Genomic DNA, 23246 nt, shown 5'->3' with positions numbered 1-23246 from the left:
TAGAAATGCAGGGATAAATATTTAAGGGGATATTTCAGAATGCACAGAATAGAAGCGTTCCAACAAGTAAGAAAAAGTCGAAGGGACAGATCCTCCATCAATGGTTGACTAGAAAGGTTAAAGACAGAATCAAACTTAAAAAGGCATAAAACTGTGCAATGACAGGGCAGAGCAGAAGAATAGACAGCATATAAGGAGCGGCAAAGGATGATGAGAAGATTAATAAGATGGAAAAAATAGAGAATGAAAGGAAGTTAGCCATAAATATGAAAACAGATCATTAAAAAAGCAAATGAACAAAGTGAATGTTGTCCTATAGAAAGTGTGTCTGGAAAATTGATAATGGTAAAAGGAGATGGCAGAAAAATTGAATAGATATTTTGCATCATTCTTCACTATGAAGGATACAAGCAACATCCCAGAAGCAGCTACAAATCAAAGTGGAAGGAAAAGAGGTGCTCAGGAAATCAATAACTATCATATAGTTTAAACTAGTTTGGCAGGGGGTAAGACCCAAAGCAGTAGGGAGACAGAAGAGAGGTTGAGAATAGCATGCAAGTTAAAGAGAGCACATTAAATAGTAGCAGTGTCAGTAATCCTAGTACTAGACAGGTCAGATAAAAGCGGGGCAGAGAATAAGGGCAATGCAGAATAAATTGCATTTATTACAGTGCAGGAGGTTTAATGGACAAGGCAGATGAGCTCAGGGTATGGATGGGTTAATGACACTGGGATGTTATAGCTGTTACTGAAATATGGCTAAGGGAGGGACAGGACTGGCAACTCAATGTTCCGCGGTACAGTTGCTATAGGAAAGAAAAAACAGGAAGTGGTGGGGGTGTGGTGTGATGTTGATCCAGGCGAACATCATGGCAGTACTGAGAGGGGATATTTCTGAGGGTTTGTCCACCTGAGTCTATATGGGTAAAACTGAGAAATAAGAAGGAAACACTTTGATGGGATGTACTTTATGCCCCCAAATAGTCAATGGGAAATTGAGGACCTAATAGGTGAGGAGGTTACAGATAGTTCCAAGAAAAGTAGGGCAGTAATGGTAGGGGATTTTAACTTTCCCAACATTGACTGGGACAATCATAGTACTAGGGGCTTGGATGTAGAGAAGTTTGTAGAGTGTATTCAGGAGGAATTTCTCATTTGGTGTGTGGATGGCCTGACTAGAAAGGGGGCAGAACTTGACTTTCTCTTGGGAAATAAGGAAGGGCAGAAGGTGCTAAAAGTGTTAGTGAGGGATCACTTTTGGACCAGAGATCATAATTACATTAGTTTTAAGATAGCTATGAAGAATAGCTATTAAGATAGCTATGAAGGTGTTTGATAAGGTTCCCCATGCAAGACTTCTTGAGAAATGAAAGGGCATGGGATCCAAGGGGCTGTTGCCTTGTGGATCCAGAACTGGCTTGCCCGCAAAAGGCAGAGAGTGGTTGTAGATGGGTCTTTTTCTGCATGGAGGTTACCAGTGGAGTGCCCCAGGGATCTGTTCTGTGATCCTTGCTGTTTGTAATTTTCATAAATGACCCGGATGAGGAAATGGAGGGATGGGTTGGTAAGTTTGCTGACGACACGAATGTGGATAGTTGTGGAGGGATGTCAGAAGTTGCAGCGTGACATAGATAGGATGCAAGACTGGGCGGAGAAGTGGCAGGTGGACTTCAACCTGGATAACTGTGTAATGGTCCATTTTGGCAGGTCAAATGGGATGAAGGAGTATAATATCAAGGGTAAGACTCTTCAATGTAGAGGATCAGAAGGACCTTGGGGTCCGGCTCCAAAGGACTCTTAAATTGGCCTCACAGGTAGAGGATGTGGTTAAGAAGGTGTATGGTGTACTGGCCTTCATCAATCGAGGGAATGAGTTTAGGAGTTGGGAGATAATGCTGCAGCTTTATAAGACCCTAATCAGACCCCACTTGGAGTACTGTGCTCAGTTCTGGTTGCCTCATTACAGGAGGGATGTGGAAGCTATTGAAAGGGTGCAGATGAGATTTACAAGGATGTTGCCTGGATTGGGTGGCATGCCTTATGAGGATAGGCTGAGGGAGCTCGGTCTTTTCTCCCTGGAGAGATAAAGGATGAGAGGTGACCTCATAGAGGTGTGTAAGATGTTGAGAGGTATAGATTGGGTGGATTCTCAGGCTTTTTCCCAGGGCTGAAATGGTTGCTACGAGAGGACACAGGTTTAAGGTGCTGGGGAGTAGGTACAGAGGAGATGTCAGGGGTAAGTTTTTCATTCAGAGGGTGGTGGGTGAGTGGAATTGGCTGCCGTCGGTGGTGGTGGAGGCAAATTCGATAGGGTCTTTTAAGAGACTTCTGGATGAGTACATGGGACTTGATAGGATTGAGGGTTATAGGTAAGCCTAGTAGGGAGGGATATAATCGGCACAACTTGTGGGCCGAAGGGCCTGTTTGTGCTGTAGTTCTAAGTTCGGCCCAAGTTAAGATTCTGATTTGGGGCAAGGTCAATTTTGATGGTATTAATCAGGAACTTTCAAAAGTCTGTTGGCAGACAAGGAGATGTCTAGTTTTTTTTTACAGATAATTCAATCTTTTATTAGCTAGGATTACAGATGTTATGTCACAACTGGCAAAATGTTAAAGTAACAAAGTCAATGTACAGACCAGAGGAGCAACAAAAGAGGACATAGTGAGTGTAGAATGGCCACGGCAGCAAGCGATTATGTTCAGGCATAGCCTGGGGTTTATGGTACAATACTGCTGGTTAGTTTTTCCACCAAGATGGGAGGTCTGAACAGGCTGTTGCAGTTGGGTCTCAGTCTGCTCTGCTGTTCCTCTTCATACTCTGGATAATCGCCGCAGTTTGAATGGTGTCTATCCCTTGCCCCATCGGGAATGAATCCTAGAAATTCTGGAGAGGCAGAGACAGTACAGGAACCACTTAGCTTCAGCCACTGTGGTGGGGTTGGTCTCGCACGTGGCCTGTCGATGTTAGCGGTGTGAAGGTTTGGCTCCCCATCCACCACCTGTTCGGGAGCTCGCACACCCTCTCTGTTCCCAGCAACTTGCTTTAGAGCTCTTCTCATTGTATCTGGCAGGAATGAAATTTTTACCAAAGTTGCCACTCTGGAACACGAATGGTCTCAAGGCCTCTCTCAGAAGTGGCTTGTGAATCTCGGGCTCCAGATCCATGTCAAATCAGCTAGGAGATGGGCTTTGCTTGCAGCCTGGGGAGTTGGTTTGGCTTCACTCTCTGCACTGCGGTGACATTTCCAAACTCATCAAACGTTATGCTGTTGTTAATTGGCTGTTGGCTCTTCTGAATTTTTAGAACATTCTGGAAATAGGAAGTCATCTTATAGACTTCATAGGGAGGCATAGGAGACTCTTGAGTACAGGGTTCCAAGGCTTCCTGTTGGAACAACTCCTTTTCTGTCTTGTCCAAAGACTAGGTAATGTTCTTCCGCTTGTCTGAATATAGAGTTTCCTGAAGGGGTTTATACTTTTGTATTTTCTGCTTGACTATGATGGGTGTTTGTGGTTTGTCTGGTTCATCAGCTTCAACAGTTTCCTCAGCCGCCTCCTTTTCTGAATGTAGGTAGTAGCCCATTAGCTCTTTGCACAGTGGAGACATAGCCCCTTGGTGTTGGGGCTGATTACGCCCACACTCTGGTCTGGCTTTGGCCCCAGCAGGGATTACGGTCTGGCTTTCATCCTCACTTCCCAAACAAACGCGGTCTGCAGGAACCTCCTTGAGAGTTTCCTGTTTCCCCAAGGGTGGTGTTGATAGATTCCTTGTCAAAGGAATGGAGCCATGGGACCAGCAATCAGTGGTGCAGGCAATGGACTCCTTATTTTGCCAGGACGGATCCAAATAAACATTTCTGTCCCTGGAGTCTTGTGTCAGGAACTGCCATTCAATAATCTGCAGGATGGCATCCTTGACTTGAGAGATGGTAAATGGCAACAGCTGCTTTTCAATATAAACTCTGTAACAAGCATCCAGCGCCTGATTCACAATGTCATCAATGATGTCCCCAACGTGCATCTCATTTTTCCCATTGGCCACCATCAACTGCCAGTTGTTTTCTGTCGATCAACCTGATACAATTTTCTACCTGCGGGGTGCTCACTGGTGCTGGAACCATCTTGAGTTTTTTTGAGCCGAGACCTTTGTGCCGCAGAACATTGTTCTCTCTGGGTGTTGCTGCTCCCAAAAGAGATGTCTAGTAAGTGGGAGGCTTTCAAAAATGTGTTAAACAGGGCTCAGGATAAGCACATTCCTCATAGAGCGAAGGGCAAGGCTGGTAGATGTAGGGAACTGTGGATGACTTGGGATATTGAGGCCCTGGTCAAGAAGAAGAAGGAGGCACATGACATGCATTGGCAGCTGGGATCAAGTGGATCCCTTGAAGAATCTAGAGGATGTAAAAGTAGAGTTAAGAGCCAAATCAGGAGGGCAAAAAGGGACATGAGATTGCTTTGGCAGATAAGGCAAAGGAGAATCCAAAGAGCTTCTGCAAATACATAAAGGGCAAAAGAATAACTAGGGAGAGAATAGGGCCTCTTAAGGATCAACAAGGTCATCTATGTGCAGATCCACAAGAGATAGGTGAGGTCCTAAATGAATATTTCTCATCAGTATTTACTGTTGAGAAAAACATGGATGATGGGGAACTTGAGGAAATAAATGTCTCAAGCAGTGTATATATTTAGAGGAGGTGGTACTGGACGTCTTAAAGTGCGTCAAGGTAAGTAATTCCCCAGGACCTGATGAAGTTATCCCAGAAAGTTGTGGGAGGCTAGGGAGGAAATTGTGGGTCCCCAGCAGAAATACTTGAATCATTGACAGCCACAGGTGATGTGCCTGAAGATTTGAGAGTGGCAAATGTTGTGCCTTTGTTTCGGAAGGGCTGCAGAGAAAAGCCTTAGAATTACAGGCTGGTGAACCTAACATTTGTAGTGTGTAAGTTGTTTGAAAGTATTTTGAGAGTCAGGATCTACAGGCATTTAGAGAGGCAGGGGCTGATTAGGGATAGCCAGTATGGCTTTGTGAGTGGAAAATAATGTCTCATGAATTTGATTGAGTTATTGAAGGGGTAACCAAGAAGGTAGATGAGGGCAGTGCAGTCGAGGTTGTCTACATGGACTTATTAAAGCCTTTGACAAGGTACTGCATGGTAGGTTGTTGCATAACATTATATCTCATGCCACCCAGGGTTGGGTAGCCAATTGGATACAAAATTGGTTTGATGACAGAGAGGGTTGTTTTTCAAACTGGAGGCCTGTGACCAGTGGTGTGTCTCAGGGACTGATGCTGTGTCTGCTGTTATTTGTCATTTATATTAATGATTTGGATGCAAATTAGGAAGCATGGTTGGTAATTTTGTGGGTGATACCAAAATTGATGGCATCATGGACAGTGAAGAAGGTTATTTAGGATTGCAATGGGACCTTGATTAATTAGGCCAATGGGCTGATGAATGGCAGATGGAGCTTAATTTAGATAAATGCGAGATGGTGCATTTGGTAGATTGAATCAGGGCAGGACTTACTCAGTTAATGGTAAGGCACTGGGGAGAGTTATAGAACAAGAGATCTCAAGGTACAGCTTCATAGCTCCTTGAAAGTAGACTGGTGGACATTGTGATGAAGGCGGCATTCAGTGTGCTTGGTTTTGCTGGTCAGAACCAGTTGGGACGTCTTGTTGAAGTTGTACAAGACACTGGTAAGGCCACACTTGGAATACTGTGTACAGCTCTCCTCAGCTTATTATAGAAAGGATATTATTAAATTAGAAGGAATGCAGAAAAGATGTACTAGGATGCTATTGGGACTTGATGGTTTGAGTTATAAGGAGAGGCTGGATAGGCTGGGACTTTTTTTCCCTAGAGCATAGGGGCTCTTTGGGGTTGGGGCTCTGTCGGGTCTCCTAGAGCATAGGAGGCTCAGGATGATCTCACAAAGGTCTATAAAATAATGAAGGGCATTGATAAGGTAATTAGTCAACATCTTTTCCCAAAGGTAGAGGAGTCTTAAACTAGAGAGCATAGGTTTAAGGTGAGGGGGGAGAGATACAAAAGGATCTAGGGAGTCAGTTTTGTTCATACGAGGTTGAAAGTGTCTGAACAAGCTGCCAGAGGTAGTAGTAGAGGCGGGTACAATTTTGTCTTTTAAAAAGCATTTAGAGAGTTACATGGGTAAGGTGGGTTTCGAGGGATATGTGCCAAATGTGGGCAATTAGGACTCAATGGTTTAAAAAAAGGGCAGCATGCACACATTGGGCTTGAAGGGTGCTTCCATGCTGTAAATCTCTATGACTTTATCAGAGAAGTGGCATTGAGTAAATTTTCAGAGTTCTGGGCTGACAAGAGCCTGGGTCTTGATGGACACGATGTTAACTCCCCAGATTCGGGGAAGGTCCCATTAGATTGGAAGATCCATAGAATCCTTACAGTGCAAATTCAGGCCATTGGACCTATCGAGTATGCGCTGACTCTCTGATAGGGCATCTTACCCATGCCCTATTCCTGTAACCCCAAGTATTTACCCTGCCAATTCCTGTAATCTGTACATCTTGGGACACTAAAGGGTGATTAGCATGGTCAGTCCTCCTAACCTGCACATCTTTGGACTGTAGGAGGAAATTGTAGTACCCGTAGTAAACCTATGCAGACACATGGAACATAGAACAGTACAGGCCCTTCGGCCCTCAATGTTGTGCCAAGCTATATCCGAACCTAAGATCAAGCTATCATTCTGGTGCGCTCCATGTGCCTATCCAATAATTGCTTGAAAGTTCCTAAAGTGTCCGACTCCACTATCACAGCAGGCAGTGCATTCCACACCCCAACCAATCTCTGAGTAAAGTATCTACCTCGGACATCCCTCCTATATCTCCCACCATGAACCTTAAAGTTATGCCCCCTAGTAACAGCTACATCCACCCGAGGAAATAGTCACTGCATGCCCACTTTATCTATCCCCCTCATCATCTTATAAACCTCCAATAAGTCGCCTCTCATCCTCCTCCACTCTGAAGAGAAAAGCCCCAGCTCCCTTAGCCTTCCCTCAAAAGACCTACCCTCCAAACTGGGCAGCATCCTGGTAAATCTCCCCTGCACTCGCTCCAATGTGTCCACATCCTCCTTATAGTGAGGTGACCAGAACTGCACACACTTCCAAATGTGGTCTCACCAAGGTCCTGTATAGTTGCAGCATAACCCCACGGCTCTTAAACTCAAACCCCCTGTTAATAAACGCTAACACGCTGTAAGCCTTCTTCACGGCTCTATCCTCTTGAGTGGCAACCTTCAGAAATCTGTGGATATGAACCCCAAGATCTCTTCCTCCACATTCCTCAGAACCCTGCCGTTGACCCTGTAATCTGCATTCAAGTTTGTCCTACCAAAATGAATCACCTTGCACTTATCAGGGTTGAACTCCATCTGCCACTTTTCTGCCCAGCTTGCATCCTATCGATCTCCCTCTTGGTGTCATCAGCAAATTTCGACACCATACACTCGGTTCCCTCCTCCAGATCATGTATATAAATGGTAAATAGCTGAGGCCCCAGCACCGATCCCTGGGGCACTCCACTAGTCACCAACCACCAATCCGAATAGCACCCATTGACCCCCACACTCTGCCTCCTATTTGACAGCCAATCCCCTATCCACGCTAACACCCTACCCCCAAGTCCATGTCCCGTAACCTTCTGTAACAACCTCTTGTGCGGCACCTTATCAAATGCCTTCTGAAAATCAAGAAACACCACATCCACCAGTTCCCCTCTATCCACCGCACTAGACACATCCTCATAGAATTCCAATAAATTCGTCAGACGTGATTTCCCCTTAACGAAACCGTGCTGCGTCTGCTCTATCAAACAATTCTCCTCAAGATGCCTCGCTATTTTCTCCTTAATTACGGATTCAAGCATTTTACCTACAACAGACGTTAAACTAACCAGCCTATAATTCCCAGCCTTTTGCCTACTACCCTTTTTAAACAATGGCGTAACATTAGCCGTTTTCCAATCTTCTGGCACTTCCCCGGAGTCCAGCGAGGTTTGGAAAATAATCATCAAGGCATCCACTATCACCTCCGCCATTTCTTTCAGAACGCTTGGATGCATTCCATCCGGTCCTGGGGACTTGTCCACCATCAGTCCCTCTAGTCTGTCAAGCACTCCCTCTCTAGTAACAATAATGTCATTCAGGCCCTCCACTCCTACCATCTTTCCATCGCTAACACCCAGCAAACTATTCACGTCCTCCTCTGTGAAGACCGAAGCAAAAAAGTTATTCAAGACCTCAGCCATTTCCTCATTCCCCCACCACTAAATCCCCCCCCTCATCCTCTAAGGGTCCAACATTCACCCTAGCTAGCCGCCTCCTTTTTATATATTTATAAAAACTCTTACTATCCTTTTTGATATTTAGCGCTAGCCCAGCTTCATAGTTTATCCTTCCTTTCTTTATCGACTTCTTCATCATTCTTTGCTGATATTTAAACCTCTGCCAATCCTCTTCTCGCCCACTACTCTTAGCCCTCCCACTCCAGGTTCCTCTGCAGCCCAGATGCGACATCATGGACCCGAGCACCAGGCAGACAACACACCCTTCTGTGCTCTTTGTCATTGTGACAAAGGACAGCGTCAATACCCTTAACCACACTATCCCCAATTACCACTACATTCTTTTTTACCTTCTCTTTGTCAATGTTCTGTGTCTGCATCACTGTACTGTGTGCAGAGTTTAGAAGAATGAAGGGAGATCTCATTGAGACGTATAAGATGATGAATGGGATGGATAGGATAGAGGTGGAGAGACTCTTCCCGCTCAGAAAAGACAGTAGGACTAGGGGGCACAGCCTCAAGATAAAGGGGGGGGGGCGGTTTAGAACGGAGTTGAGGAGGAACTTCTTCACTCAAAGGGTGGTGAATCTCTGGAATTCTCTGCCCGTTGAAGTGGTGGAGGCTGCCTCGCTAAATATTTTTAAGATGCGGGTTGATGGGTTTTTGATAAGAGAGGGGATTAAGGGTTATGGGGAGAGGGCGGGAATATGGAACTGAGTCACGACAGATCAGCCATGATCTTATTGAATGGCGGGGCAGGCTCGAGGGGCTAGATGGCCTACTCCTGCTCCTATTTCTTATGTTCTTATGTTTGCTCACCTACCTCACAGCCCTTGCTCTTGTCCACACTGGAAGCAAGAACCTCAAATCTGTTATGCAGATTGAGAGGCTGAGGCATCCGGTCCCCACCCTCAGTCCTCCGGACCCCACCCTCCTCTTGTTCCTTACCCTTAGAGTGAGCCAGTCCTGGGGGGGGGGGGCGGGTGGGTGGATGACTCTTGCACCCCATTATCAATGGCACCCTCCCTCCCCCTGATGAGCCTCAGTGTCTGAAGCTCAGAGGCCAGCTCATCTACCTTGAGCTGTAGCTCCTCCAGCAACCCTGCACTTACTGCGGACATGGTTGCTGGGAGGGACCCTGGGGCCCACCACCTCCCACATCAAACAGAAACAGCACAGCACATCACATGCCCCTCCATTATTCCCCTTTAGTAATACTAAACACAGTTTTCGAGTCAAACGTACCTGGCCCTTTTCTCCAAAGCCCTTTGATCCTAAGCCCTAACTGCTCACTCAGCTTCCCTCTCACTCCGCTGCCCACTGTCTACAGCAGGCCTCCTTTTAAAGTTTGTGGGTCAAATGGCTGCCTCCTGTACATATAGGGATTTGATGATTCTATACAAGGAAGCAGACAGTAGGTACATTGGTCTTTTTTAGGTTGGCAAGATGTAATGAGTTGTGTGTCACAGGGATGAGTGTTGGGACCTCAACTGTTCACACTTCATAGAAATGACTTGAATGAAATGATGAATGGGAGGATTGCCAGATTTTTAGATGGCACAAAGATAGGTGGAAAATAAGTTGTGAAGAGGATATAAGGAGGCTACAAAAACACATAGGCTAAGTGAATGGCAAAGATGTGGCAAATGGAGTATAATGTGGGAAAATGTGAAAATGTCCATTTAGGCAGGAAGAGAAGCATATTTAAATAATGAGACTGCAGAGCACTGAGATACAAAGACATCAAGAGTATCTTAGTGCATTAATCACAAAAGGCTAGTATGCATGTCAGGAAGTAATTAGGAAAGCTAATACAATATTTTTATTTATTGTGAGGGGAATTGAACATGAAAGTAGAAGTTATGCTTCAGTTGTATAGGACACTATTGAGACCACACTTGAAGTACTGCGTATAGTATTGGTCGTCATTTAAGAAAAGATGTAAATGTGTTGGAAGCAGTTCAGAGATGGTTTATTAGACTTGATATCTGGAATGGGTGTGTTGTCTTACAAGGGAAGGTTGGACAGGCTAGATTTGTGTCCACTGGTGTTTAGAAGAGCAAGAGGCAACTCGATCAAAACATATCAGATCCTGATGGATCTTGAGAGGTTGAATGTGGGAGGGTGTTTCCTCTTGAGAGAAAATCTGTAGTTAGAGGGCCATTGTTTAAAAATAAGGGGCCAACTCATTAAAATGAAAATGAGGACAATTCTCTTGAGGATCATGAGTCTTTGCTAGTCTGTTCCTGAAAAGATGTTGGAAGCGTAACCTTTGAAGGTTTTGAACATATAAACTCTGCGTGAATCAGTGTCTGTCAGGCGGAAATGGGAAAGTGTGAGTAGCAGTTTAAGAACATAAGAACATAAGAAATAGGAGCAGGAGTAGGCCATCTAGCCCCTCAAGCCTGCCCCGCCATTCAGTAAGATCATGGCTGTTCTGAAGTGGCTCAGTTCCACTTTCCCGCTTTCTCCCCATAACCCTTAATCCCCTTGCCTACCAAAAACCTATCTACCCGTGTCTTAAGTATATTTAGCGAGTTTGTTCTGGGATCACACGTGCCTTTCTATGAAAGGTTTTGTTTATTCTCAGTCTAGCCATGGAAGGGACACCATTTTTAAAGAAATGCCTTTTGTCAGATGAACCATTACCACCTGGCTATTAGCATTTTGTTTCATCAACTTCTCCTTGAACCAAATCAAGCCACCTTGTATCAAACGTGAGCTACTGTTGTAAGGGGGGTAAAGCATAAGAAATCCCAACAAATTTTCTGAAATATGAATACACAGCAACTGCTATCTGTTTTGAAGTCAGATGGGGCATTTGCAAAAAAAGTAGTTAATAGCACAAGATAAGCAAATGTGCATTAGACTAGAGTCTGAACAACGATCCTTGTTCATCACAACTAATACTGATCTTATTGGTTTCACAGACATTGGCCATTAATATTGCTGAAGTTAGAAAAGCAGCAAAAATAATTTACTGAGTGTAGAATGGTCTATATCGAGGTTAGGGATCAAAGCCCAAGGTACAAATTGGAACTTTAGATAAATGCCAGCTATTACTGTATGCATTTTCAAGGTCTGCCATTTCTGATTCCAGTTCTTTGAGCATTAGAACATGCAGGAAAACCGTTCTGATTGCTCAGAATGCATGATGGCACATGCTGTGCCTGAAATCTTGCACTTAAGTAACAAAGGAAACTTGTTTTTGTAATTTTATATAATCCTTCTAATGCCTCATGCTGTGCCACCCACGACATACCAGCTGAACACTTATTGGGCTGAAAATGTGTTCTAAAGCCATTGTTAAAACACTCTCTAATTGATTTTCTTCGTTTTCATTTCCTCCCCAATTTGTGGGTTCTCTTGGTGCCAAGGCAGCCTAAAATCCAACACACTACACAGAATATAAAAATAATTTTACAAGCTATCTATACCTGTAAATGGATGTGCTATGTTATTACTGACGTAAAAAATATAAAGCTCCTAATTCAGTTGGGACTGAATTGGCTTTTCCTCTGGTTCTCACCCACACATGCACAAATGTGGGTGATGTTCTTGCCTATGGACCCTCACATTCTCTCCAGGCTGTGTTGCCATGGTGCCAACATCTTACCAATTTGACATTGGTAAGGATGTTGGACCATAAGTTGAAATTGAAACGAGTAACAGTTTCACCTATACAGTGAAACAGAGGAAAAATTTGCCTTTTTACCATGATAAAGTAAAACTTGGCAATGTGTTCCAGTTTTATGTTTTAAAAATGGATCCTAACAGATGTTATGCTAATAACCATGACTGTTTGAAAGTCTGGTTTGCAGTTTTGGTCCTAATTACTGTTTACCATAATATATACTTTCTAAGTAGATACCTGCAGGTTTAGCACTCATGCACTCTGGTTAGAAATTTTTTGTGGGCCTAATTCTCCGCTCTGCTCATCCAATTCCACCAAACATGTGGAGTGTGCTGTAAGACATGGGCACATTTAAGGATGGTTTAAGCACCAAGTGAGAGGACACGTTAGGTTTCAGGCAAGGCGCTGCTGGCCCTGTCCAGGAGGCCCAAAGGGAAAGGAACATCCTGTAGAGAGGAAGGAGTTCACCTCTTCCCCCCTCTATTGCTTTCCTCCAATGGCTTGTGCTGCTCTGCCTGGCTTAATGTTCTCCATACGTTCTTGCTGCAGACCAAGGGGTTGATGACCAAATGTTTCATTTCTCCTGCTGACCCTTAAATGTTAGAGTAGTGCAACAGTTGCCTTTTTAGATGAAGCCCTCAAATAACTTACAGAATAAATGTTGATAAAAGTCTTGACAAAATATCCTAAGAAGTCTTCCGAAGTGTTTCAGAAGTCTTTTCAAATTTCCAACAGTAAAATGAACAGTAAAGCAGTCTACCTTTCAGTCAAAAGAATGTAACACAAGAACTAAGAGCAGGAGTAGGCCAACTGACAACTCGACTTGAAATTCCACCTTGGCCGGCCCTGTGGTTCTCTGATGTGTAAAATATTCAGGGAAAGTTCTAACCACCGCCCCCCCCCCCCCCCCCCCCCAAATCCCCATCCCATGCCGCCCCACAGGGTTGCTTTCCACCTACTTTAGAGGGAGGTTAATACACCTGAGGAGCTATGTGTTGTGAGAGTGAGATTTCCCAACAAGAATTACGACTGTCAACTGTTTAACAAGAAAGGATATAATTGGAAAAGTACAAGTTTAATACGCACACCATTACTCGTACTCAAATTGTCTAGAATCTTGCTGGTGAGGAAGGGATGTCTTTGTATCACCACAAGTTGCTAGATTTGCTTCATTGTTAGCCTTGTAAAAATAGCTTTTTCTTGATCTCCCCTCAAGTTCGAGTGTCTGTATCTGTGCTTTAATTGCCAATTAAAGTTGCTACTTGTACTTTTTTAATGACTAGATTTATGTTTTTGCTGCTCAACCCCTTGAACTTGGATGTCAGGCTTTAGTAAATCTGGCAATGTGCATTGAGATAGGATTCATTAATGACTTAATGGTGAATGTGCCCCCAGGTAGCAATGACCATAACATACCTGAATTTCATATTCAGTTTGAGAGAGAAAGGAGTGGATCTAAGACTAGTGTTTTAAACTTAAGTAAGGACAATTATAAGGGCATGAAGGCAGAGCTAGCTAAAGTGAACTGCGAAATTAGGCTAATGGATGGGTCAATAAAGGTCTGCTCCAGTAGCAGACAAGGAGCAATTTCAGAATACTCAGGAAAGACACACGAGAAAGCGAGAATCTAAAGGAAGGACACTCCATCTGTGCTTAACGGAGGAAGATAAACATAGTGTCAAACTGAAAGAAAGAAAATTCCTCACAGAAGAATGGCAGGTCAGAAGATTGGATTGGATTGGGGGCTATACTAGATTTAGTTCTGGGCATTGAGCCGGGTCAGGTGGTTGAGGTTGCAGTAGGCGAACATGTGGCTAAAAGTGACCACAACTCCGTCTACTTTTGGATACGAATGGAAAAAGATGAGAGCTGTCCTAAGGGAAGGGTGCTAAATTGGGGGAAGGCTAGATACAGCCGGATTAGGCAGGAGCTTAGGGATACAGACTGGGATAGGCTGTTGGAAGGCAAGACCACGTTAGGCATGTGGGAGTCTTTCAAGAGAAAACTGCAATGGGTGCAGGAAAGGCATGTGCCGGTTAGGAGGAAGGATGGGAAAGGTAGGATTAGAGAGCTGTGGATTACTAGAGATATAGAAGACCTGTTAGGAAGAAACGAGAGGTGTATGTCAGGTCTAAGCAGCTGGGAACAGAGAGAGCGTTGGAGGAATACAGAGAGAGTAGGAGGGATCTCAAAAGGGGAGTTAGGAGAACAAAGAGGGGGCATGAGATGGCTTTGGCAGGTAGGGTTAAGGAGAATCCAAAGGCGTTTTACTCCTATCTTAGAGCAAAAGGGTGGCTAGGGGTAAAATCGGTCCTCTCAGGGACTGACGTGGGGAATTGTGCTTAGAGGCAGAGGGAATGGGGGAGATCCTGAATGAATACTTTGTGTCAGTATTCACAAAGGAGAGGGGCTTGATGTCTGGTACGGTCATCGAGGGAGTGGTAGACCAATTGAAAGATCTTCCGATTACAAGGGAAGAAGTGTTGGAGCTTTTAGGTAGCATTAAAACCGATAAATCTCTGGGGCCCAATGGCATTTAGCCTAGGCTGCTTAGGAAGGCAAGGGATGAGATTGCTGGGCCTCTGACGCAAATCTTTGTCTCTCCTTTGGACACAGGTGAGGTCCCAGAGGACTGGAGGATAGCGAACGTGGTACCGTTGTTTAAAAAGGGTAGGAGGGATAGCCCGGGTAACAATAGGCCGGTGAGTTTAACGTCAGTGGTAGGCAAGTTGATGGAGAGGATTCTTAGGGCTAGGATGTATGAGCACTTAGAGCGTTGCGATCTGATTAAGGATACGCAGCATGGCTTTGTCAAGGGGAAGTCTTGCCTTACGAATCTGGTAGAATTCTTTGAGGAGGTGACAAAAACGGTCGACGAAGGATGAGCCGTTGATGTTGTCTATATGGATTTCAGTAAGGCGTTTGACAAAGTCCCTCGTGGTAGGTTGGTAGAGAAGATTAAAGCTCATGGGATACGTGGCCAGGTATCTAGATGGGTAGAGAACTGGCTTGCAAAGAGAAGTCAGAGTAGTAGCGGAGGGGTCCTTTTCTAGCTGGAGGTCTGTCACTAGTGATGTGCTGCAGAGCTCAGTACTGGGACCTCTTCTCTTTGTAGTGTATATAAATGATTTGGAAGAGGGAGTAGGTAGTGTGATCAGCAAATTTGCTGATGATGCCAAGATGGCTGGATTGGCAGGCAGTGAGGAGCAGTGTCTGGCAATACAACGGGATATTGATAGGCTGGTTGATTGGGCAGATACATGGCAAATGGAGTTTAATCTGGATAAATGTGAGGTGATGCATTTTGGCCGGAATAATGTAGGGGGGAGTTATATGATAAAGGGTAAGCCCATAAGGAGTATAGAATCGCAGCGAGACCTGGGGGGTGCAAGTGCACAAGTCTTTGAAGGTGGCAGTGCAAGTGGAGAGTGTGATGAAGAAAGCCTATGGTATGTTAGCCTTTATAGGAAGGGGTATAGAATATAAGAGCTGGAGTCTAATGTTGCAGTTGTAAAGAATGTTGGTTAGGCCGCATTTAGAGTACTGCATCCAGTTCTGGTCGCCTTACTACGGGAAGGACGTGGAGACTGTGGAGAGAGAGTGCAGAGGAGGTTTACCAGGATGTTGCCTGGTATGGAAGGACTGGGTTATGAGGAAAGATTGAATAAATTGGGGCTCTTTTCCCTTGAAAGATGGCGACTGAGGGGGGATCTAATAGAGGTATATAAGATTATGAAGGGTATAGATAGAGTAAACAGAGGTAAGCTATTTCCTATGATAGAGACACATAGGACAAGGGGCCATGGGCTTAAGGTGAGTGGGGAGAGGTATAACACAGATATTAGAGGGAGGTTTTTCACACAGGTTAGTGGGGGTATGGAATGCTCTGCCAAGTAAGGTGGTGGAGGCAAACACGCTAGAGTATTTAAGAGTAACTTAGACAGGCACATGAGTGGGTTGGAGATGGGTGGATATAGGAGATTGTTTTAAATAAGGGTCATAAGCATTGGGGCGTCCCTGGTAAGGTAAATGGATATGGTACAATAATAATGTTTTTTTTTCCTTTTCATTCACAGGTTTTAAGTTGGTCCGCCTTGTGCCCAACGAGGGGCATACACGCGATGGGTCGTACTCAGGCTGCTCTTGGTTGTTCGAGACTGGCCTAGTGCTTCATGTCGTTAGTGTGTGCCTAAACTGGACCAGATACTGGGCAAGACGACAGCTCAGTGACTATCACTGATTGCTGTGCAGACACATGGATTTGGGCCGGTGTCTGTGGGAGTTTGCGCATTCTCCCCGTGCTTGCGTGGGTTTTCTCCGGGTGCTCCGGTTTCCTCCCACACCCCAAAGATGTGCTGTTAGGCTGATTGGCAGTAATAAATTGTCCCTAAATCAGTTTCTCTCAATCTGGATGGCCATAAAACATTAGACAAGGGTCGTGGGTGGAGAGGGGGACTGGTGGTGTTGAGATGGCGGCGCGGGCTTGTTGGGCCAAAGGGACTGTTTCCCGGGCTGTTTTTGTTTTTTTTGTTCTTCTTTGGAAGCAAAGAATGACTAAAAGATTAAGAAGTGAGGGATTAGTGTGAGAGAAAATTGGCTAGAAATCTTAAAAAGTAAGAATTTCTACAGACATTTAAAATGAAAGTAGATTCAGCGTTGATCCTCTAGAAAGTGAGAATTAGTAATGGGCATAAGGAAATGGCAGATGAATCGAACAGATATTTTGTATCCCTCTTCACGGTAGAGGATACAGATGACAACTCGGAAGTGGTTGTGAACTGAGAGATTAAGGGGAAGGAGGAACTTAAAGCAATTGCAATCACCCAGAAAGGATACTGAGAAAAATTTTGGAACTTAAAACTGACAAGCCCCCAAGTATTAATGGACTTCATCCTGAGGCCTTTAAAGAAGTGATTGCTGAAATAGATATTTTGATTTGAGTTTTCTGAAATTCCCTAAATTTTGGAAAGGTCCTTTTAAATTGAAAAGTAGCAAATGTGACTCCTCAATCCATGAAAGAAAGACAGAAAGCAGGAAACTACAAACCTGTTTACTTAACCTCTATTGTAAGAAAATTTCAGGAACTTCTATTGTAAGGAAATTTCAGGAATCTGTTATTAAAAATAAAGTTACAGTGAGGCACTTAGAAAATCTCAGTACAATCAGGAATGGTTTTGTGAAACTATTTTGTTGGAGACTTTTGAGAAAATAACAAGCAATATGGACAAGAAAAACCTGTGGATGTGCTGTACTTAGATTTCCAGAAGGCATTTGACAAGGTGCCACACCAAAGGTTACTATGCAAAATAAGAACTCAATGTGGTGGTAACATATTAGCAAGGATAGTGGATGGTTAGCTAGCAGGAAACAGAGTAAGCATAGATAGGTCATTTTCAGGCTGGCAAGATGTGATAGGGATCAGTACTGAGGTCTTGGCTACTTACAACTTGCATTTGGCCCTATTATCCTAGCCATTGATCTATGGTTGCTAAATTTGCTGAAAGCACAAATATAGATAGGAGAGTAAATTGTGAAGAGGGTATAAGGGGTCTACAAAGAGATATAGATGAGATTGAGTGAGCAAAAATTGGCAGATAGTGTATAATGTGGGATGTGTACTTGTCCGCTTTGGCAAGAAGAATAGAAAAGCAGCTTATCATTTAAATTGTGGAACCCTTGAGGTACAGAGGGATCTGGGTATCCTGATACATGAATTCCAAAAATTATGTGGGTGCAGCAATTAATTAGGAAGGCAAATGGAATGTTGTAATTTATTGCAAGGGGAATTGAGTACAAAAGTAGAGATGTTTTGCTCTTGTGATGTAGGGCATTCTTTGTCTCCCTATTTAAGAAAAGTTATAAATGTATTAGAAGTAGTTCAGAAAAGGCTCACTCAACTGATAACCAATTATTCAGGGCTTTGGTGATACCACACCTAGAATATTGTCTGCAGTTTTGGTCTCCTTATCTGAAGGAGGATGTTCTTGCTATGGAGGGAATAGAACTAAAGTTCACCAGACTGATACCTGGGATGATGGACATATGAGGAGAGATTGAAGTGATTAGAATTATATTCATTGCCGTTTAGAACAATGAATGGGGATCTCAAAAATCTATAAAATTCTAACAGGACTAGAAGGGGTATATGCAGGAGGGTGAGGTGAGGAAGTCCAAAACCAGGAGTCACATTCTAAGGATAAAGGATAACATTTTAGTGCTGAGATGAGAAATTTCTTCAGCCAGGGAATGGTGAGCCTGTGGAATTTATCTACTACAGAAAGCAGTTGAGGTTAAAACATTGTATGTTTTCAAGAAGACTTAGATAAAGCTCTTGGAATGATGGTTATGGTGGGGGGGGAGTGAGAGCAGGTTACTGAGTTGGATGATCACCATGACGATAATTACCACACAACAGACCTGTGTGAAAAGTTATAGCTCATAGAATACAAGGGACAGTAGCGATGTGGATACAAAATTGTTTGAATACTAGAAAGTGGAGAGTAATGGTCAATGGATAGTTTTCAGGCTGAAGGAAGGTGGAGTTCCTCGGGTTGGTATTGGGACCCTTGCTTTTCTTGATTATATGTAATGATTTCGATCATGGTGTGCAGGCAGTAATTTCAAAGTTTGCAACTGATGCAAAACTTGAAAGTATTGTAAACTGAGGAGAATGATATGGAACTTCAAAAGGACATAGTCAAGTTACTGGAGTGTGTAGATAGGTGTGTACAAGTGTGAGGTGGTGCATTTGGTAGGAAGAACACGGAGAGACAATATAAGGGGTACAATTCTTAAGGGGCGTGGGAGCAGAGGGTGTATATGTATATAGATGATAGGTTATAGGACAGGTTTTCGGAAAGAGCAGTTAATAAAGCATGTAGAATCCTGGGCTATATTAATAGAAGCAGAGCATATAAAGTAAAGTTTATTAGTCACAAGCAGGCTTACGTTAAACATCGCAATGAAGTTACTGTGAAACTCCCCTAGTCCCCACACTGGCACCTGTTCAGGTACGCTGAGGGAGAATTTAGCATAGCCAATGCACCTAACCAGTTCATCTTTCTAACTGGGGAAAAATTTGGAGCACCCAGAGGAAACCCATGCATACATGGGAGAACATGTGGACTCCACACAAACAATGACCCAATCTGGGTCCTAGGTGCTGTGAGGTATCAGTGCTAACCACTGTGAGGTTACACTAAGTTAGACCTCAGCTGGGTACCACATTATAGGAAGAATGTGAATGCATTGGAGAGAGTGTACTCTATTCTCTTTGAAATAAAGGCCAACACTCCATTTACTTTCCCTATTCCCTGCTGAACTTGCATGCTAGTTTTTTAGGATTAATGCTCAAGGACCCCCAAATCTCTCTGTCTTGCAGTTTTCCACAGTCTGTCTCCATTTAGATGACGTTCAGCTCCTTTATTCTTTCTACCAAAGTGCATAACTTTGCGTTTTCCTACATTATATTTCATCTGCCAAGTTTGGCTCACTCAGTTAACCTGTCTATCCTTTTGTAGAAATATTTTGTCTTCCTTATCACTTGCCTTCCCACCTATTTTTGTGTAATCTGCAAACTTGGCAATAGTATATTTACTTTCCTAATCTAAGTCATAAATATATAGTAAGAATTGTGGCCCCTGTGGCACTCCACTGTTAGCAACTTGTCATCCTGAAAATGCTCCTCTTATCTCCCTATCAGTTTGCCAATCCTCTGTCCATGCTAAGCTATCCCAAACACCATGGGCTTTTATCAAGTAGCCTTTTATGTGGTACGTTATAGAATGCTTTTTGGAAATTCAAGTATGTTACATCTGATATAATATCCATCGGGTGGCACAGTGGTTAGCACTGATGTCTCACAGCGCCAGGGACCTGGGTTTGATTCCTAGCTTGGGTCACTGTCTGTGTGGAGCCTCCGCATTCTCCTTGTGTCTTCGTGGGTTTCCTCCAGTTGCTCCGGTTTCCTCCCACAGTCTAGGGATGTGCTAGAGAGGTGAGTTTGCCATGCTAAATCCTCCTTTAGTGTACCCAAATAGGTGCCAAAGTGTGTAGATCATGGGATTTTCACAGTGACTTTATGTAAGCCTAGTTGCGACATTGATAAATAAACTTAATGGTTCCCCTTTATCTAGCTCAAAAAATTCTAGTAAATTCAGGCATGATGATTTCCTCTTCATGAAGCTATGCTGACTCTGCTTGATTATATGTATTTTCAAATGGTCTGCTATTACATCCTTGACAGCTGTTCCTTCTGTGCTGTAACGATTCAGTTAACTGGTGTCATCTGCTTTGCCATTGGGAAAAAAATCTAAGCAAGTCTTGTCATTACCAAGGATACTGATTAATAATTTTCGTGGAAAAATGGACAGAATGCAATATTAAATCCTGAAAATACTTGCAGTACTCTTGGGAGGATGAAAATAAAATGTTATTTATTCAGTCACAACAAACCAATTAATTGTCAAGTGTGACCCTCTACATAACCATGATAGAATTCTGAAATGGCACCCCAAACTATTGCTAAAAGTCTTGGTGTCCCAGCTAATAAACACAATTTAATTTATTTAACCTTATTGTGATGATGCTGGTCATTGATTAAAAAAGTAGAGATTATTCTGATGACATCAATATCAATGCATAATGTGCAGGGAGAAAAAGTAACCTTACCAGATAGATATGATCCCTGTATGAGCAAATTTTTAAAAATTGGTTAACACTTATCTACCAGTGAGGAGCAAGTGGAAGAGAAAGGCAAAACCTGGGTAGCAGGCTGGATGTGGCATTGGGACAATGGGAGAGAAGAGTCAGGACACTCCTCCAAGCATATTTGAGAGAGAAAAAAACACAAACATGTCATTACTTAACACAAAAGCATTTGAAAACAATCTAGTAATGACGCCTGTGTTTTATGTTAGATAATCTTTCAAAAACAACTACTGATGGGAGAAAAACCATTAGGTGATCTGTAACGAGAATTTCTTGGGGTGTCCCATTGTAGGGTCTTGTACTCAGCTGATCTCAGCAAACGCAAAGACTTGCGAAAGGCAGTATGCAGTTAAAGACGTTCTTCATTTGACCAGAGAGATAATCAGAGGATTCCAACTTCTCTCTGACCTTGCATTACATGGGTATAACAGATATATATTTCTAAAGATTTGATCTTTCCTGTCACCCAACTGGAGATTCCACTAATACATTTTTATTTACTTTGGTCAATAACTTCCAGCAGAATTAGGAATTTATTTGTTGCCAACCAAGCCAAAAGAATTCCCCCCCCCCCCCCCCCCCCCCCCCCCGCCCCACCTAGTAGCTTAGCCTACACAAATCCGTTCAAGGGTCGCCCCTAATACCTGCAGTCCTGGGAACCAGAAAGGAGTCATCGTCTCTGGTATGTTTGCTCTCCTTTTATCAGTGGGGTTGAGTTTGTTATTCATTACTGAAGCTGAATCCTTTTATTCATTTCAGTAACCTTGGTTGCTTGTAGTTGACTGTCCCGTTAATAGAATATACTTCATTGTTCCAAAAGAATGTGGTCTGTCTAATTAAACTTATTTCCCGTAATGCTAAGAGGTGAATTGCTTTAAGGTGAATTTGCTCACAAGAAAATACAAAAATACAATTTAAATCTATTAATACTTGTTCAAAAATGATTATATAATATGCTTATACAGACAATATCCTTGTATGATATATAAGTGAGGCACTGTGATACCTTTGGTATATATAAGGCACACTGTGGTCTCTATTTTAAACTAATCTGCTTGTTTTAGTCATCTCAAAAGCAACAATATCTGTATCCCCTGCTACGTGATCTTTAAAATTAAATAAACCCCTTAGTTTCAAAATGAAAAGGATAGAGGCCAGAGTGCTGAGATTGCAGATAAACAAGGGTAGGCAGGGAAAGGTGTTGCAGTCATGGCATCAGCTGACGTTTGATACATTGCAACGGGCTGTTGCAGTTGGTGAGGAGAGTCACTTCCTATAAACAAAGAAATATTGTCACTGTAAATATATCCTGGACATTTGATTGAAATGATCTACATATGAAATGAATCTCTTAAATATTATCCACAAGTAATGTACCTTTTTTTCTGGCAAGTTAGCACCTGATGAGTGAAGTACTTAATATGGTTCCCACTGATCTATAGGATGTCCTAGTGAGAGGATGTGAACAAAGTTTATAATAGGGTGGTAGCTAAGCTTAAATGAAATAGTCTGTAGTGGTAAATAAAAAATATGAACTTCTTAAACTGGCTCAGTAGGAAAAGTATTTGTTGTGTTAAATTATAGGTTTTGATGATTAAGTGAATGTACTTCTATGATTAATGACTTGATAATATGCTACCTTGCAGGGTTAAATTATAAGTTTTGATGATTAAGTGAACATGCTTCTGTGATTAATGACTTGAAATTTGCTACCTTGCAGGGTCCAATGTAACAGTGATGTTTTTATTATTTCCTCAGAGTGCTGCAGCTAAAAGATACTGCTGGTATGTGGATGCAGGATATCCCACTTATTTTATGTAAGTACTCTAATGAGCAGCTTAATGCATGTTCTGGAGCTCAGAACTTATTTTACCGTGGAAGTGTAAAGCTTAGAAGTACAAAACTCGCAAATGGGCAATGTGAAGAGATCAATGTCAGATTGGCATGCTGTAATTAGTTCCTCACTGATTCTAAACATTTTTACATGTTGATGTTGCTTCACTTGCTTAAAACCTATACATTTCTAACTTTTCCAGTTCTGATGAAAGGTCATCAATGTGAAATATTAGCTCTCTTTCATTCTTCACAGATACCACTTGAATGTCCGATTATTTTACTGTTTTATTTCAGATTTTTAGCATTTCCAATATTTTGCTGTTGTATTAGAACATATTTACATTCAAGACAGGAACATAGGAATATGAAACGAGTCGTACCGTTTAGACCGTTATGCTTATACTACATTCAATGAGATCATTGTTGACCTGTGATCTAACTCCCATATATCTGTCTTTGCCCCATATCCAATAAATACCTTTGGTTAGCAATCTATTCACCTTAGTTTTAAAATGATAGTTGATGCTAGACTAATCAATCTGTGCACAAGAGTTTCAAACTTCTATCATTCCTTTGCATGAATAGGGTCCTTTTCTTTGGTAAACGAAAGCTCATTAAGCTTTCTGCTAAGCAAACACTTGCATGGCTAAAATTAGTAATTATTCTGCTTTCCAGCATCTGCTGTATTCCTTCCAGAGGTACCAATTGCTTATAACAAAATACTGAATCTTAAAG

General features: G+C 42.8%; 1 protein-coding gene across 2 annotated transcripts in view; it reads left to right on the top strand.

Moving 5' to 3' along the window:
- The window catches only part of vopp1b (VOPP1 WW domain binding protein b), a 71252-nt gene that overhangs the window by 28906 nt on the left and 19100 nt on the right, over positions 1-23246 (top strand). For both annotated transcript variants that reach the window (XR_013889181.1, XM_080209510.1), the window contains exon 2: positions 22434-22492. Coding sequence is in view for 1 of the 2 variants with exons in the window: in XM_080209510.1 (XP_080065636.1) it covers positions 22434-22492 (59 nt within the window). In the remaining variant the exon portion in view is untranslated. The remainder of the gene's footprint in view (positions 1-22433; positions 22493-23246) is intronic.

The sequence above is a fragment of the Carcharhinus amblyrhynchos genome, chromosome 2 (assembly GCF_965287045.1).
Source record: "Carcharhinus amblyrhynchos chromosome 2, sCarAmb.v2.hapA, whole genome shotgun sequence".
In the NCBI taxonomy this organism is placed as follows: Eukaryota; Metazoa; Chordata; class Chondrichthyes; order Carcharhiniformes; family Carcharhinidae; genus Carcharhinus; species Carcharhinus amblyrhynchos.
This window is presented reverse-complemented; position numbering and strand designations above follow the sequence as displayed.